Source organism: Chelonoidis abingdonii, chromosome 9 (genome assembly GCF_003597395.2).
Source record: "Chelonoidis abingdonii isolate Lonesome George chromosome 9, CheloAbing_2.0, whole genome shotgun sequence".
NCBI lineage: Eukaryota > Metazoa > Chordata > Testudines > Testudinidae > Chelonoidis > Chelonoidis abingdonii.
The window spans coordinates 41,266,564-41,282,945 of record NC_133777.1 but is presented as its reverse complement, the minus strand read 5'-3'; the positions used below and the strand labels follow the sequence as shown (position 1 = coordinate 41,282,945).

The window sequence follows — 16,382 nt, the reverse complement described above, 5'->3', positions numbered from 1 at the left end:
GATGATATTAGCCCTTTTGGCCACAGCGTCGCACTGGGAGCTCATGTTCAGCTGATTATCCACCACACCTCCCAGATCTTTTTCAGAGTCACTGCTTCCCAGGCTAGAGTCTCCCATGCTATAAGTATGGCCTGCATTCTTTATTCCTAGATGTGTTCACTTATATTGAGCCACATTAAAACACACATTGTTTGCTTGTGCCCAGTTTACCAAGCAATCCAGATCGCTCTTGTATTAGTGACCTGTCCTCTTTGTTATTTACTACTCCCCCAGTTTATGTATCATCTGCCAACTTTATCAGTGACGATTTTATGTTTACTTCCAAGACATTCTCTATTTACGTTTACATTGAGACCTAACAGTTAGCCATCTTTTAATCCATTTAATGAGTGCCATTTGAATTTCATCTTTCTAGGTTTTTTAATTAAAATGTCATGTTTGTACCAAGTCAAATGCCTTAAAAAAGTCTGTTGCATCAACACTATTACCTTTGTCAACCAAAACTGTATATGCAGCAAATAAATAAATAAATAAATAAAATCAAGTTAGTTTAACAGAATCTGTTTTCCATAAGCCAATGCTGATTGGCATTAATTTCCATTACCCTCCTTTAATTCTTCATTTATCAAGTCTCATTTCAGCTACTCCATAATCTTGCCCAGGATCAACATCAGGCTGACAGGGCTATAATTATGGGAATCATCCTGTTTCCTGTTAAAATATTGGCACAGAATTAGCTTTCTTCCAGTCTTCTTGCACTTCCCCGATATTCCAAGACTTACTGAAAATCAGCATTAGTGGTCCAACAAGTGCCTCAGCCAGCTCTTTTCAAACTCTTGGATACAAGTTATCTGGACCTGCTTATTTAAAAATGTTTAACTTTAGTAGTGCTGTTTAACACCCTCCTCAAATACTAGTGGATTGGAAAGAGTGTTATCATCATCATCATCCTCATATGTTAGACATATCTCATCTGTTTTTTCCCCAATACAGAATAGAAATATCTAGTTAACACTTCTGCCTTTTCTGCATTATTGTCGATAATGCTACATTTCCATGTAGTAATAGATCAATGTCATTGTGAGGATTCTTTTTGTTCCTGATATACTTTAAAAACTCATTATCCTTAATTCTGCTGACCATAGATTTCATCTTGTGTCCCTTTGATTCCCTTATCAATTTTCTACATTTCCTAGATTCTGATTTATATTTATTATCATCAACTTTCCCTTTCTTTCTATCTATATTATTTTTTAGCTGCCTTCATTACTCTTCTAAACTACAACAGTTTTTTAACCAGTATGGCCTTCTTCAGTGATGGCATTGTGGGGTTTTTGGGTCTCTAGTAAGGTGTTCTTAAACAATTCCCAATAAGCATTTGCCTTTTTCTGGTTAAATTTAAATTTCTCCCAACTGATTTGGCTCATAATTGTTTCATCAGCATTGTGAAATTGGCCCCTTTAAAGCACTAGGTATATATATTACTCGTTTGGACTTTATTCTGCTTGCACATTATAAATGTGATCAAGTCAGGATCACTTGTCTAAAGTACCATTAATTTTCAGTTCTGTGATCAGTTCCTCTTTACATGTCAAGACAAGATTGAATAAAGAATTCCCCCATGTTGGCTGCAACACTTTTTGAGTTAGGAAACTGGCATCTGTAATGTTTAGAAATTCCAAAGGTGTTTTAGTACTGGCAGCATGAGACCTCCAGCATATTTCACTCAAACTGAAGTCTCCATGATCACATGGCTTTTCTTCCTACACATTGAAGATAAGTGCATAAAGAGCTAGTCGTTCTATTCCCTAGTCATTTGGTGGTCTGTAGCAGACACCAACTAATATCCCATCTTGTGTTTTATCTATTAGGATATTCATCCATACATATTGAAAATAATTTTCTTCTGAGTCATCAGTGACTTGGAAACAAGTAATGCCATTTTTGACATAGAAGGCCACTTACCCTCCCTTTTGGCCCACCCCATAATCATTGCTTTTCACATTCCAGCCATGGGAATCATCCCACTAGGTTTGAGCAATACCAACAAAATAAAATTTATGTTCATAAATGAGCAATTCCAGCTCCTCTTGTTAGTTACCCAGGCTCCTAGCATTGGTATTTGGGTAATCTAAGAATGTCTTCTCTTCATGCTCTTTGATCCTTGACTAATTTTGCCCTCAACATCTTGATTCTGTGCTAAATAAGTTCTCTACCCTCTATTTTAATACCAGTCAACATGTCTTTATGGATAATAGATCTGGTCAAACAAACTAGTCATTATTTTTTGATGAGATCACAAATTTAGCTCATAAAGGTAAGTGGGCTGACATAAAAGACTAGGATGACCAGATGTCCCGATTTTATTGGGACAGTCCCAATATTTGGGGCTTTTTCTTATATAGGCTTCTATTACCCCCCACACCCCCATCCCGATTTTTCACACTTGCTGTCTGGTCAGCCTATAATAGACTTAGATTTCTGTAAGGCATTTGACTAAGTCCTGTATGAAATACTTAATAAAAAAGCCTAGCACATATTAAATGGATTAAAAAACTGGTTAAAGAGTAGATCTCAAAATGTAACTGTAGTAAAAAGGAAACTGTTATCCAATGAGGGTATTTCTATTATTTTCAGTGTAGTGCTATTCAATATTTTATCAATGATTTGGAAGAAAATATAAAATCATTGCCAGTGAAGTCTGCAGATGACACAAGATTGGTGGAGTGGCAAATAATGATGGGGACAGGTCAGTTCTCCTGAGTGACCTGGATCACATGGTAAGGTGAACTTATTTGCACAATAAGCATTTTAACACAACCAAATGCAAAGTCGTACATATTAGCTCAAAGAACTTATCGCACCTTTAAAGTCCTGGAAAGCAGGGACTCGGAAAAGGATGTAGGGGCACAGAGGAAACCAACTGAACATGAGCTCCCAGTGCAATACTGTGGCTAAGAGAGTTAATGTGATTCTTAGATGGATAAACAAGGTAATGTCAAATAAGACATGGTATGACATCTGTATATGGCACGGAGGAGACCATTGCTGGACACTGGGTCCAGTTTTGGAGTCCACACTTCAAAAAGGATATTGAAAAATTTGAAAGACTTTAAAAAAGAACCAAAGGAATGATCTGAGGTCTGGAAAACCAGCCTTACAGTGAGAGACTAAAGAAACAGTCTATTTAGTTCATCGAAAAGAAGGTTAAGAGGTGACTTGATCACAGTCTGTAAGTGTCTACATGGGGACTAGTAGCCTGACCAAAGCCAATGAGATCACTGCGGTGAGTCAGGGCCACTTGTGTGAGCGAGGGTTTCACAGCAAGGCAGAAAAGTCCAGGAATTACCCATACTGTCCCTGGCTCTTTGAATGGTTGTCTGATCCCTCCCCAAAGAGGCCTCTAGGGCCATGTCTGTGTGGGAGTGTGTGCCAGCATGTGTCTGCCGGCTTCAGCACAGCCCCCAGCCCTGGAGTCCAGTTAGTGTGTGCTCACAGAGAACCTCTGTGTGTGCACACCAGCCCAGCTGTCCCATGCCCATTGGGGGTGTGTATGCACTGACGTGATGGAGACCCAATGCACCTGGAGAAACATGCAGCCCAGCAGAAAGCTGCTTTCGGTGGATAACGTGTCTATTGCCAGACTCACCATTTTAGCCACGGCCAGGACTTCAGGCAACATTTCTGACAGGGGCTTAGAAGCTTCGTCAGCTTTGCTCCACAGTGTTTCTGAATGAGCCCCCAGCCCACAAAGAAGATGACCAGAGCAGTAATAACGACCAAGGCAATGGCTCGCTGGAAGTCCAGCCAACAGGCCGCAATGAAATAGGCCAAGTATGCTGAGGAGAAGCAGGGCAGAGGCAGTGAGCAGCTTCAGGGGCCTGTGCACAGACTCAGCTCTCACAAACCCTCCCTTGCCTCCAGCTATTCCTCCCTCATCCCTCACCACACAACCCCTACCACTGAAGAGCAATCCCACTGCAGTCAAGAGAGCTGGTTCATGGGCGTGTAGTGACCAGCCATTCCTGGGGGCTGGAGGGACTGACAGGAAGGCAGAAGTAGAGGTCTCTGCATGTTCGCCAGGTGGGGTGGGGGGGACGGGGTCATGCCATTCCAGGACTAGAGATACCTAAACCCCCGTGAGGAGAAGGTCTGACTGGGATCAACAGGGCTAGAATGACACAGGCCCACTGTGGCTGGAAAGATGGGAGATGGACTGGGCTCAGGTGCAACCTTCGTGACAAGAGGTGGAGCCCCCCTTGCTTGGGACACAGAAATCCAGACAAGCCCAAGGCCTGGACAACATGCTGAGGGGGTCAGTTCACTTGGCTGAGGAGGGGTTCTTGGTTCTAGCGTCTCTGATTCCCAGGGAGGATCACCCACATGTTGTGAGGGCCTGACAGTCTCACCTGCACACAGGAGGCCCAGGAAGACCTTCCGGAGCACCTTGGCATGAGCCTTACACACCCTTCTGACCTGCGACCCGGGCTGTGCTGCACGCCTGGGGAGATGCAAACAGAGACACCGACGAGCAAGCAAAGCTCCTTGCCAAGCAAAACTCCCCTGCTTCAAGAGCCACTTGTGCCCAGCAGGAACTGCAGGATCTGGTGCCGCCTTTTCACACCCATTTATCCTAACTAGCCTTCCAGCCTTCCTGGGATTTTGGGAAAGATACCTCCCCACTACTGCTCTGCAGTCCAGGGAACAGTGCCCTCCATAGGCACCGACTCCTTGGGGGTTCTGGGGCTGGAAGACCCACAGAAAAAAAATAGTGGGTTTTCAGATCCCACCAGCCACCCCCTGATCAGGAGGCCCCGCCAATCAGCTGTTCGGTGGCATGTGGGAGGGGCTAGAGAGGAGACAGTAAGAGCCGGAGCGAGGGTGGGGCTTTGGGAGAAGGGGCGGAGTACAGACGGGGCCTCGTGGTGGAGCACCCACCCGGAAAAATGAAAGTCAGCGCCTGTGATGCCCTTCACTGCAAGCTCAGCAGAGCTCTTCCGCTGACTGAGGTTAATACAGCCCTTCGTATCCCTTATGGCAAGCCAAGCCCTTGTACCGTGGGTGGGGGTCAGCTATCATCCATCTGTGTTGCTGATAAGATAACTGGAAGCCTGTACAAGGCCACTGCAGGCAGAGCTCCCTAAAAGAACAAAGTCCCAGCAGCTTTGCCATACAGCCTCTTGGAAGGAACATGCCAAATCAGCTGCTTCTGTGAAAGGCATCAACCTGTTGCTGATAGACCACATTTAGAGATCCATGAGTGCTGTTGCCCCCAGAACAAAGAGAGATGGCTTTTTAGTTCACATGGTAGAGGCTCATGCTTTTATATCAAGAGAGCCCCGATTCCAACCCCACAGATGACACAGACAAGGATGCTGTGCTATCTGTTATCCTGGATCACAATCTACTCCTAGAGCCATGAAGAGAAGCCAGGATTCTTGATGCAGCTGTAATGTTCCAAGCATAGACAAGCCCTTAGTGTGAGGTGACGGCTGGAGTGATGCTATGTTGCAAAGCAGTGTGTGCAGAAGACCATGGGGATGTCTACACTGCAATGGAAGCCCAGGGTTAGTGCAACTTGAGTCAGTGGACTCTGGGTTTGAGAACCCGAGGCTTGAGCATCTACATTGATTGCCAACCCTCGGTTAAGAATTTTTTTAACCTAGGCCCGGACCTGGGGATCCTGCATCCACGCTGCAGTACACAGCCCCAAGTCCACCCAACCATATTCCAGACTTCCTAGCACCCTTCTGAAATGTGGCCACCCTAGTCCTTTGTTCGTGGTACAGCATGGGAAAACTTAATGGTCCACACCGCACATACAGGAAGTTTGAACAGCCTTCCAGCACATCCCGCCAACTTGTCATTTTGGTCCGCGTGCTCCCTGCAACTAGAGCCAGCAACATGGAGGAGTTGGCACTTTAAGAACTTCTCTTGTGTGGCCTTTCATTCCTGCTTCAGGACACAGGTAGAGCTTCTGTGAGCCGCTGCTGGGCAGTTCAGTGGTGTTTTCTGTCTGACAGAGCTAGTGACAGAGCAGGAGGAAGAGGAGGAGGAGGAGGAGAACACAGACATGGCAGACTCAAACTGACTGATGCTGCTCATGACACTTGGTACAGTCTATGCTCCCTACATAGACCAGAAAAGGGCCACAAGCACAGACTGGTGGGACCACTGCGTGACCACATTGTCACACAGACCTGGGATGACCAGCAGTGGGTCCAGAACTTTTGCATAAAGAAAGCTACATTTCTGGAGCATTGGGAGCATCTTGTCTTGACTCTCACATGCAAAGACAAATGTGTGAGGGTGGCCATGCCAGTCCAGAAGCAGGTTGCTGTACCCACATGGAAGCTGACTACCCCAAGTGGCTACAAGTCTATTGCCAACCAGCTTGGTGCTGAAAAGTTGACTGTGGATAAAGTGGTGGAGGAGGTTTCTGAGGCGATCAGGCGTGTGGTTTATCCCAAGGTGATGGGCATGAAAGATATTCCTGAGGGAAGCTCTGGCTTTGAGAGAATGGGGATTCCAAATTGTGCCAGAACATTGATGGAACCCCACGTGCCCATAGTTTGCCCTCCTCAAGGAGCACACGAGTGCCTAAATGGCAAAGGGCGCTATTCCATAGTTATTCAGGCCCTCATGGACTATGGAGGCCAATTTAAGAACACCAGTGTTGGCTGCACTGCAAATGTTGGATGCCAGGGTTTTCCACTGACCAGGAGTCTACATTCATAGACTGGCTGGGACACTATTCCCACCACATGATGTTGTCATAAATGGAGTTACTGTCCCCATTGTTATTTGGAGAGCCCACATGCATCCACTTTTTGCCTTGACTTATGAAACCATACCCTTATCTCCAAGGCCCTGACCAAATAAAGTTGAATTACACTCTCAGCAGATGTAGAACGGTGGATGAATGTGTGTTTGGCTGATTAAATCCCACTGGTGATGTTTACAGACCTGTTTGGATGCCAATGTGCTCAATGCTGCCTGCATTAGTCTGGCTTGCTGTGCTCTTCATAACCTTTGTGAAGTCATTTCCCCCTGAATGGACCTATGACAGTAAGTGCCGCTGAACCAGCACACTCAGCCAGAGAGGGCACCTACCACAGCTGCAGCTGGGTGCACCCAGGCAACAGAAATCAGGGATGGCCTTGCATGGCCCAGTGGAAGAGGCAGGACAGTATCTTTATGAATATGCTTGAAGGGTGGGGGTCATTGATTGCTTCTGGGCAGGGGGGGTTGATTGTTATGCATTTTTGACTGGAATGACTGCATATAAAATGGAGCCAGGAGGAGAAACAGTATGGATTGATGTAAATAACTGATGTATGGATTGATGCAAATAGCTGTACTGAGACATGGATTTTGCATAAAGCCTCTTAGCTGTCCCTGACCACATGTTCACGGTTATTATTTGATATACACTTTATCTGATGTGTTGCAGTGATGGCCGTAACATTTCTTTATAAAATAAAAACCTTTACTTTTACACATCTATTGGAAAAGTACAATATGAAACCATTGCCTGCCAGGCCAGCTGCCATTAGCTCCCCAAAACACCAACACCAAAAGCTTTAGAAGTAACCAAGACCAAAGTGCATCAACAAATGCAATCAGTTGAACTATGTACAAGACACTCCTCCCACACTACTGCATGTCCCTGCCCTCCCTCCCCCATTCTCCTTTCCCTTCCTTCCATGTTTGCTGGGCGCTTGGCACTGAGATGGGCCTGGAGGTGTACACAGAGAAGGGATTCAGCGCTGAGCACTGCATGGGACACACTAGCCATGTCCGACCTCTCATACGATCTGATTGTATGAGCCACCCAGCCGTGGAGTTGTCCAAGCTGTTCCTGTTCCAGGATCTGCGAATCAAGTGCTTGTTCCTGTGCTACTGCTCTGTCCCCAGCTATGCAGCCAGCTCGAGATTTTCTGCTCACCTCTCCACATGTCTTTCCTCTGGTCGCAAACCCCCTTCCCCTTGGTACTCGACCTGCTTGGTGGCCTGTCCAGAACTTCAACCATAAGTTCTTCACAGAAATGCTTCCTCTTGGAACAGTGCATGAAGGTGTGTTGGTCCAGGTTTCTGCAGTGTGGGCGAGCTGTGGAGATACTGCAGTTTGTAGAGGTCGAGGGGCCTGGAATAGGACAAGACACAGAGGGTTACTGTCTCCAATAGCTTGGTGCAGGAGAACAAAACCTCATTTTGGAATTTCAAGGACAGAAAATGTTACTTTTGGAAACTGAACTGCAATATATTGACAGAAGGCTGCTTCAGCCCACAGAAGCTCCCTAGGCACAGCCGAGTTAATCACAGTGCAAGAAGTGCTTGGGAATGAGCGACAGGGGATGGATCACTTGATGATTACCTGTTCTATTCATTCCCTCTGGGTCACCTGGCACTGGCCACTGTCGAAAGACAGTATACTGGACCAGATGGACCTTTGGTCTGACCCAGTAGGGCCATTCTTACGTTCTTATAATCTTATGCTGAGAGCATGGTAAGTTACAAATCACAACATTTAAAAAAAATATTTTTTTTTAAATGGAATTTGGGAGGAGGTTGGTGGCCAGGCTGTTGGTGGGAAATCAGGTGTGCATGCCTCTGAAGCGTTGAAATGTATGGTGAATGAACAGCACATCTATGAGTGGAGTGGGCTGGTGAGCTACCAAGGTAGCCCTGAAAAATACAACCTTCCCCACAATGTGACTACAGATGTAGAGTTCCAGCCACATGTAAAGTTGCAGCTATGAGCCCCTAGGATTGGGTAAGAAGTCATGAGCGAATCAACAGGGTGCTGTATTAGCATATGCATGGTTTAGGTCCTCCAAGGCTTCTGATGCAGCCTGGTAGGATGGCGTGCAAACACCTGAAATAGAACTCCACAGCCATCCCCCTGGCAAATTTCTGAACTGACTTCAAATGCTTAGTCATATTTGGGATTAATGATTTCATCACCCATGAAATGCATGGACTACATTTAACAGTAATGGACTACATATGAAAACAGACATTTAGATCACTTCCCCCTCCCTCCAACCATACAATTCAGTCTTTTTTTCAGGCAGCTCATTACACCATGGTATTGGTACTGAGTGGTGTACCTATGGGGAAGGTAATATACAGTTCTTATTTTAACAAACTAGAAAATACTAGCAAAAACGTGCACCTCCCCAGGAGAGAGTCACTTTGACATGCCCGTTATACTGCTGGCATTTCCTGGTCTCCATTTGGAATTCCTTGGTGGGGGCAGGGGGCAGGAACAATGCGCTACTGGTAGCTACATGCTGCTACCCAGGGCTTATAACCTTTTGGCACTGGTTCATGGAGCGGAAATCCCTCCCATTCCCACATTAATAAACAAAAAAATGAACCCAGAAACTTACCAGATTCTGGGGCAGTTATTCCTCTTCTGTTTCTGCTGCCAGCTTTATGGTGGGTTATTCCTCCAGGGAGCATCAAAAAGCACTTCTGAGTATGGCCCCAGTATGTGCTGCAGCTGCTCCTGTGGCAAAGCCTCCTCTAGGACCAGTTTCATCAGCAGAGTCGCTTCATTTGCCTCATTCAACGATTCCCCTGCTGGCTTCTGAGGCCATGGGGCCTCCTCCCAGATGACCAGGTTGTCGAGCACCATTGGCGGCTCAGTGCTCAGAACAGTCCTTCATACTCAAACTCATCATAAGAAGGGCATGATGCCGGCGAGTTGCCAGAGATTCATAGATTCTAGGACTGGAAGGGACCTCGAGAGGTCATCGAGTCCAGTCCCCTGCCCTCATGGCAGGACCAAATACTGTCTAGACCATCCCTGATAGACATTTATCTAACCTACTCTTAAATATCTCCAGAGATGGAGATTCCACAACCTCCCTAGGCAATTTATTCCAGTGTTTGACCACCCTGACAGTTAGGAATTTTTTCCTAATGTCCAAACTAAACCTCCCTTGCAGCAGTTTAAGCCCATTGCTTCTTGTTCTATCCTTACAGACTAAGGTGAACAAGTTTTCTCCCTCCTCCTGCTGACACCCTTTTAGATACCTGAAAACTGCTATCATGTCCCCTCTCAGTCTTCTCTTTTCCAAACTAAACAAACAGCTGTAGTCCTGTACTCACAGTAGTAGTACTCTTTCCTGAGCCCCTTCATCTGTTTCCCACACTGGTCGGTAAATTTCCAGCACTATCAGCTTCTTTGCTATTTGCTGGTATATGTGGGCATTCTAGAACTCTTACTAAAATCAGTTGCTTTGCAGGCCTAGCACCAGAGACTAACCAAGATCTGGCTCTGGCTGTCTCCTGCGACCATGTTGCAGTGCACTCACTTTTTGATATCCGGTGCAAACACAGACTGCTCTGTGCTCTCCTAAGGTGTGTTTGCAGCTTGTCAGTCAGAATAAAACAAAAGGGTTAACCACAAAGCTGCTGTACTAGAACAAGGGGAGGTGCTTCCATTTCCCTGGAGTCAATTAATGATTCTTGGGAGAAAGAGGACAAAGGAAGTCAGCCCATAGCATTGTGGGATACTTTTGGCAGACTCAAAGAACCCGAGTCCAAGGAGTGTTGCATCTACACTGCAAAACGACAGGCCTCGAACCCTGCGCCCCATCTTGACTCTGGCTCAGACCTTCCATCTTCATGGGGTCATAGGACCATGGCCCTGAGGCCAAGAGATTTGTGTGTAGATGGAAGAGGGGTTAGGGTCTGAGCCTGGGCTTACCTTGCAGTGTAGACATAGCCAAAGTGGTTATGTGCTAATCTCTGGTTTACTGTTGCGTTTGTAGTGTGTGTGTTTTGGTTAATGGGAGCTGTTAGGGGAGAAGTGACACTTCCTGGGGTTACTATACCTCCAGAAGGTGGAGCGTTCAGCTCTCTCCTCTCTGTTGATCTCAGGAGGTGGATTCTGTGCTCCCTCAGGGAGTTCCTCTTCTTCCTGTCAAACATCCTGTTAGTCAGTGTTCTCAAAGCAGGTCCAAAGGCCAGTGCAGAAGAGAAGGGAAGATTTACCATGGAGTTGAAAGCCGTGTTCTCCAAGCCCTTCTCCAGGTCACCGAGTGAAATTTTGACATCCTCCATATCTAGATGTGCTCCCACTACAACACAAACTCAGGAATTAGCTGGATGGCCCCTCAACAATGCATCTTGTGAAGGAATGATGCCATGAGCACCATCTGGTTCCCAAGCTGGGAGGCAATAGCCATTTGCTTCCCAAGAATGGGGAAACCCTGAGCTGATTCCTTGTTTTGGACCCAAGGGACAGAAGCCCAGAGCTCATAGATTTAAGGTCAGAAAGGACCATTTTGATCATCTAGTGTGACCTCCTGTATAGCACAGGCCAGAAAACTTCCTGAAATAATTCCGAGATCAATCTTTTAGAAAAACATCCTATCTTGAGTTAAAAATTGTCAGTGATGGAGAATCCACCATGACTCTTTGCAAGTTGTTCCAATGGTTAATGACTCTCACTGTTAAAGACGTATGCCTTATTTCAGTCTGAATTTGTCTAGGTTTAGCTTCCAGCCATTGGCACATGTTAAACCTTTGTGTGCTGGATTGAAGAGCTGATTATTAAACATTTGTTCCCCATGTAGGTACTTATGGACTGTGATCAACTCACCCCTTAACCCAGGGGTTGGCAACCTGCAGCACGCATGCCAAAGGCAGCACGCAAGCTGATTTTTACTGGCACACTGCTGCCAGCCAGTGTCCCTTTCCCCGTCCCCGCTGAGCCCACTGCCGGCCTGGGTGAACGAAACCCCTGGCCAGCAGTGACTGAGCGGGGCTGGCAGCTGGGACCCTGGCTGGTAGGAGCTGGTGGATGGAATCCTGGACTGACAGCGGGCTGAGCCTCTCAGCCCGTTCCCGGTCTGGGGTTCCAGCCACCGGCCCCTTGCCAGCTGGGGTATCAGCCATCAGCCCCGCTCAGCCTGCTGCTGGCCTGGGATACCAGCTGCCAACCCTGCTTACCTCACTGCTGGTCTGGGGTTCCAGCCGCTCAGTCCCCTGCCAGCCGGAGTCCAGGCCTCCGTCCCTGCTCAGCTCTCCTACCAGCCTAGGGTACTGGAAGCCAGCCCAGGGCTCTGCTCCGGGCCTGGTCCCAGCGCTCTGCAGCCCTTATGAAAAATTACACTACAATTAGCTTAAAAACTTGAAAACTTAAAAACTTTGTTTGTACCTTACATTTGTACCTTGCGTGCACCCCAGATTAAGAACCACTGCACTAAGCTGATAAGATCTGCATTTTAATTTAATTTTAAATGAAGCTTCTTCAACTTTTTAAAAACTTTGTTTACTTTACATACAACAATAGTTTAGTTATATATTATAGACTTATAGAAAGAGACCTTCTAAAAACGTTAAAATGTATTACTGGCACGCGAAACCTTAAATTAGAGTGAATAAATGAAGACTAGGCACACCACTTCTGAAAGCAGCGGCAGCTCTATGTTTTTTGCCGCCCCGACCATGGCAGTCAGGCAGCCTTCAGCGGCGGTTCTGCAGGAGGTCCACCCCGATCACATGAATTCGGCGGCGGTTCTGCAGGAGGTCCATCAGTCCTGTGCCTTTAATGTACTCGCTACCAAATTACCGCCAAAACAATGGTACTGGCGGACCTTCCTCAGAAACGCCGCTGAAGGCTGCCTGACTGCCGCCGCAGGCACGCACTTGCTGAGCTGGTGCCTGGAGCTGCCTGTCTGAAAGGCTGCCAACCCCTGCCTTAACCTTTTCTTTGTTAAGCTAAATAGATTGACCTCTTTGAGTCTATCACTAGAAGGCAGGTTTTCCAATCTTTTAATCATTCTTGTGGCTCTTTTCTGAACCCCTCTCCATTTTATCCACCTCCTCCTGGAATTGTGAGCACCAGACCTGGACACAGGATCCTAGCACAAGTAGCACCAGTACCAAATACAGAAGTAAAATAATCTACTACTTGACATTCTCCTGTTTATGCACCCTAAGATCCCATTGGGTCTTTTGGCAACATCATCACACTAGGAGCTCATGTTCAGCTGATTATCCACCATGACCCCCAAATCTGTTTCAGGGACTCTGCTTCCCAGGGTAGGGTCCCCATCCTGCAAGTATGGCCTATATTCTGTGTCCCTAGATGAGTTCATTTATATTTAGGCATCTGGTTCTTGAGCTGGGAAAGTGTGACCCTCGCCCCCCTTTATTCACACCCTACACACTACTGTAATGATAACTGTATAAAATACACATTGTGAACTATCATTTGAAAACTATTAATGCACTGGTGAATAACATCATTGTAAACTATGTGTAACAACATTTAGCCACAACAAATCTTGCATCATGGCAAGGATTAGACTAGATGCCCTTGTAGTCCCTTCTAACCTTATGGTTCTATATGTGAAGTTATAAATTCTCTCTGTGTGATGTAACCTTCCTTAGAGGTTTTTCCTTTCTTAGAGGTTTTTAAGATCAGACTTGACGAAGCCCTGGCTGGGATGATTTAGTTGGGGATTGGTCCTGCTTTGAGCAGGGGGTTGGATTAGATGACCTCCTGAAGTGCCCTTGGGTGGAACTGGAATGCCTCTCGACCCTCCAGTCCCCATTCTTACTCCAGCCCGCTTTCACGCAAGCCACACTCACAAAGGAAAGCTTATTGGGACTGCCACAATCTCAATCCGTGGCTCTCTGTACCTGCCCTTGGCAGGGGACGGGCGTAGTAGGCACCCACTTCTACTACGGAGGGAAAAGGGAAAGGGGGAAGGGTTTCCTCAGGGACTTATCTCTTAATATACCCCAACGTGAGACCCACGGTTTCCGCACGCCTTCCGCTCGCCCAGAGCACCAGCCTGTAAGCCAACGGTGTCTCTGTAGCTGCAGAGTCAGCGGTACGAATTCCTGGGGCTTCCCTCCTCTCCGAGAAGGGAAGGGAGCTCAAAGCTCCGAGGGGGGAAAGCGAGGGACCCTGCGGTCCTTAAAGGACAGAGCTCTACGAGCGGTCACAGGGTCATAGGTCATGGAAGGGAAGGGAAGAGAACAGGGAAACATACATGCCCCTAGCTGGGTCACCACTCACCAAGGCTTTCCAGCTAGGAAGCTACACAATCACTCCAAGCTTGGCTGTGGGGCTTGCTTTCGAGACACTCCCGGTCACGAGTTTTCACTTCGCAGGAGGCTCGGGGCATCTTCCCACAGCCATCACTCATACCGGCCGCACAGCCCTCACACAAGCAGGCACGTTCCTGACATAGCCGTCAGGGCAGAAAACCGGATCTCTTAGCCACTCTCTCTGGCTTGATCCGCGCCTTCGGACCGACAGGAGCTAGTCCAAGGCCGCCGGGCCCATCGGGTCACCCCTTAGTGACCTCCCCACAACACAAATTGGATCCTCCTCAGAGACCTCCCCAAAACACAAAAATAACCAACCTCAATATACCTGGAGCGTCTGGCTTGTCTGACAGGAAAAGTTCAGATCCAGCTTATAACTCGCCCGGATCCCAAGCCTACGGGTCAGTCCTCCACCAGTAACCCACGATAAAGATTTCAAAAGGTCTCTTACCTCTCAGATGGGCCCAGGGTTTGGTGGGAGACCGCCCGCGGTCCTCCGGTCCGAGGAAGTCATGCGTGGATCCCGGACGAGCCCCCAAATTGTTGTGGAAAAACAAACCACACCGATGATTTTAGGTCAGACAGCCCGAGGCTCTTTATTGTTTGGCCTTACATGCATGCATGGAGAGCATGGTCCCCTCACAGTTACAATGTCCTGAGCTTACTAAAGATTAAAACCGCAAAACGTCAGCACATTGTACAGCCTTATTTGGAATAATGTTGATAACAAGCAGGCTGACCAATAATTCGTCTATCTTTTGCTGTTATTGTCTTTGCCAATCTGGCTCAGCTGTTGTAACTTAACAGATCTCCTGGTTCCCCTTTATCCAATTCTAGTTCCTCTTTTTGGGGCCCTGACTACATCTTTCTGCCTTGGCATGCCCTTTGTACAGAAAAACAAGCTAAGCTAAGGCTCTAAATTATTTTGCTCAAAGGCCTAGGGCCTAAGACAATGGGGGGGTTATTTTCCCTATCATTAGCCAAGGGCTCAATAGTGACCATAGCCCACACAATGGGCTGAGGCAGGTGCCTCCCCCTCCACAGCACTCCACAACATACAGATAGAGGGATCTGACCCTGCTGCATGGGCTCTGGCTGAGCCTCTAGCTTCCCCAGCCCAGCCTTGTAAACAATGCATGCTGTGTCGAACCCAGCCCTGCCATCCATTGTCACCCCATCCCTGCCCCTCCCTACTCACCCATCCATTGTCACCCCAGCCCATCCTGACCCTCCATGCCCCACACCACCTTTCCCACCAGCCATCCGTTGTCACTCCATCCTCGCCTCTCCTCACCCATCCATTGTCAACACAAGCCGCATCCTGTGCCTCAATGCCCCACACCCGCCCCTCCCCTCCAGCCATCCATTGTCATCACATCCCTGTCCCTTCCCACTCACCCATCCAGTCACCCTAGACCTGTCCTTCCCCTGCATGTCCCACACTCTCCCCTCTCCTCCAACCATCCAGTGCCACCCCATCCCTACCGTTTCCCACCCAGCCATCCAATCACCCTAGACCTGTCGCACCCTTCCATGTCCCATACCCGCCCCTCCTCCCAGCCATCCATTGCCACCCCATCCCTGCCCCACCCTGCCCAGCCCCACACCTGGTCCCTCCCCACACAGCTATCCATTGTGCCTCCCTGAATCTCCCAGGGATCTTCACGCCCCAACACAGGATCCAGGGAGGGGGCACTTGCAGCAGGGTCTTCTTCTCCCACCTGGCAGACCACAGGAACGGCTCCTCCTCCATCCTGGGTGCTGCAGCCAGGAAAAGGAGAGGGGGGCAGCATGAAGCAGATAGACGCATGGCTCACAGGAGGGAGGGGAGAGCGGGGATCAGACTGGCCCATGGCTCACTGGAGGGGAGTGGGAGCAGGGAGCAGGCTGACTAGTGCATACACTATCTTCCTGCCACATCAGCCAAACGTTGATCCCCAGCAAGATAATGGAGTGGCTGATACGGGTCTCAGTTAATAATAGGTAATGTAGTTATTTCAAATCAACATGGTTTTATGGAAGATAGAGCCCGTCAAACTAACCTGATATCTTTTTTTCACGAGATTACAAGTTTGGTTGGTAAGGATAATAATATGGATGTAATAGACTTCTGCCAGGCATTTGACTGCACGGTATTTTGATTAAAAAACTAGGACAATATAAAATTAACATGGCACACATAAAATGGATAAAAAACTGGCTAACTGGTAGTCTCAAAATGTAATTTAAATGGGGAAACACACATGCTCAGTGATGATTCCAGTAAGGCCCTGCAGGGATCAGTTTCTGGCCCTACACTATGT

At 47.6% G+C, this 16,382-nt stretch overlaps 1 protein-coding gene across 1 annotated transcript in view; it reads right to left on the bottom strand.

The window, feature by feature from the left end:
- Positions 1–11,101, bottom strand: part of LOC116836246 (sodium/nucleoside cotransporter 2-like) — a 42,366-nt gene extending 31,265 nt beyond the window's left edge. Inside the window, exons 1-4 of the mRNA XM_032799748.2 lie at positions 11,008–11,101; positions 10,848–10,933; positions 4,410–4,501; positions 3,650–3,839 (exon numbers count right to left, since the gene is read on the bottom strand). Coding sequence (XP_032655639.2) covers positions 3,650–3,839; positions 4,410–4,501; positions 10,848–10,933; positions 11,008–11,076 — 437 coding nt within the window. The 5' untranslated portion in view covers positions 11,077–11,101. The remainder of the gene's footprint in view (positions 1–3,649; positions 3,840–4,409; positions 4,502–10,847; positions 10,934–11,007) is intronic.
- Positions 11,102–16,382: the final 5,281 nt, after the last annotated feature.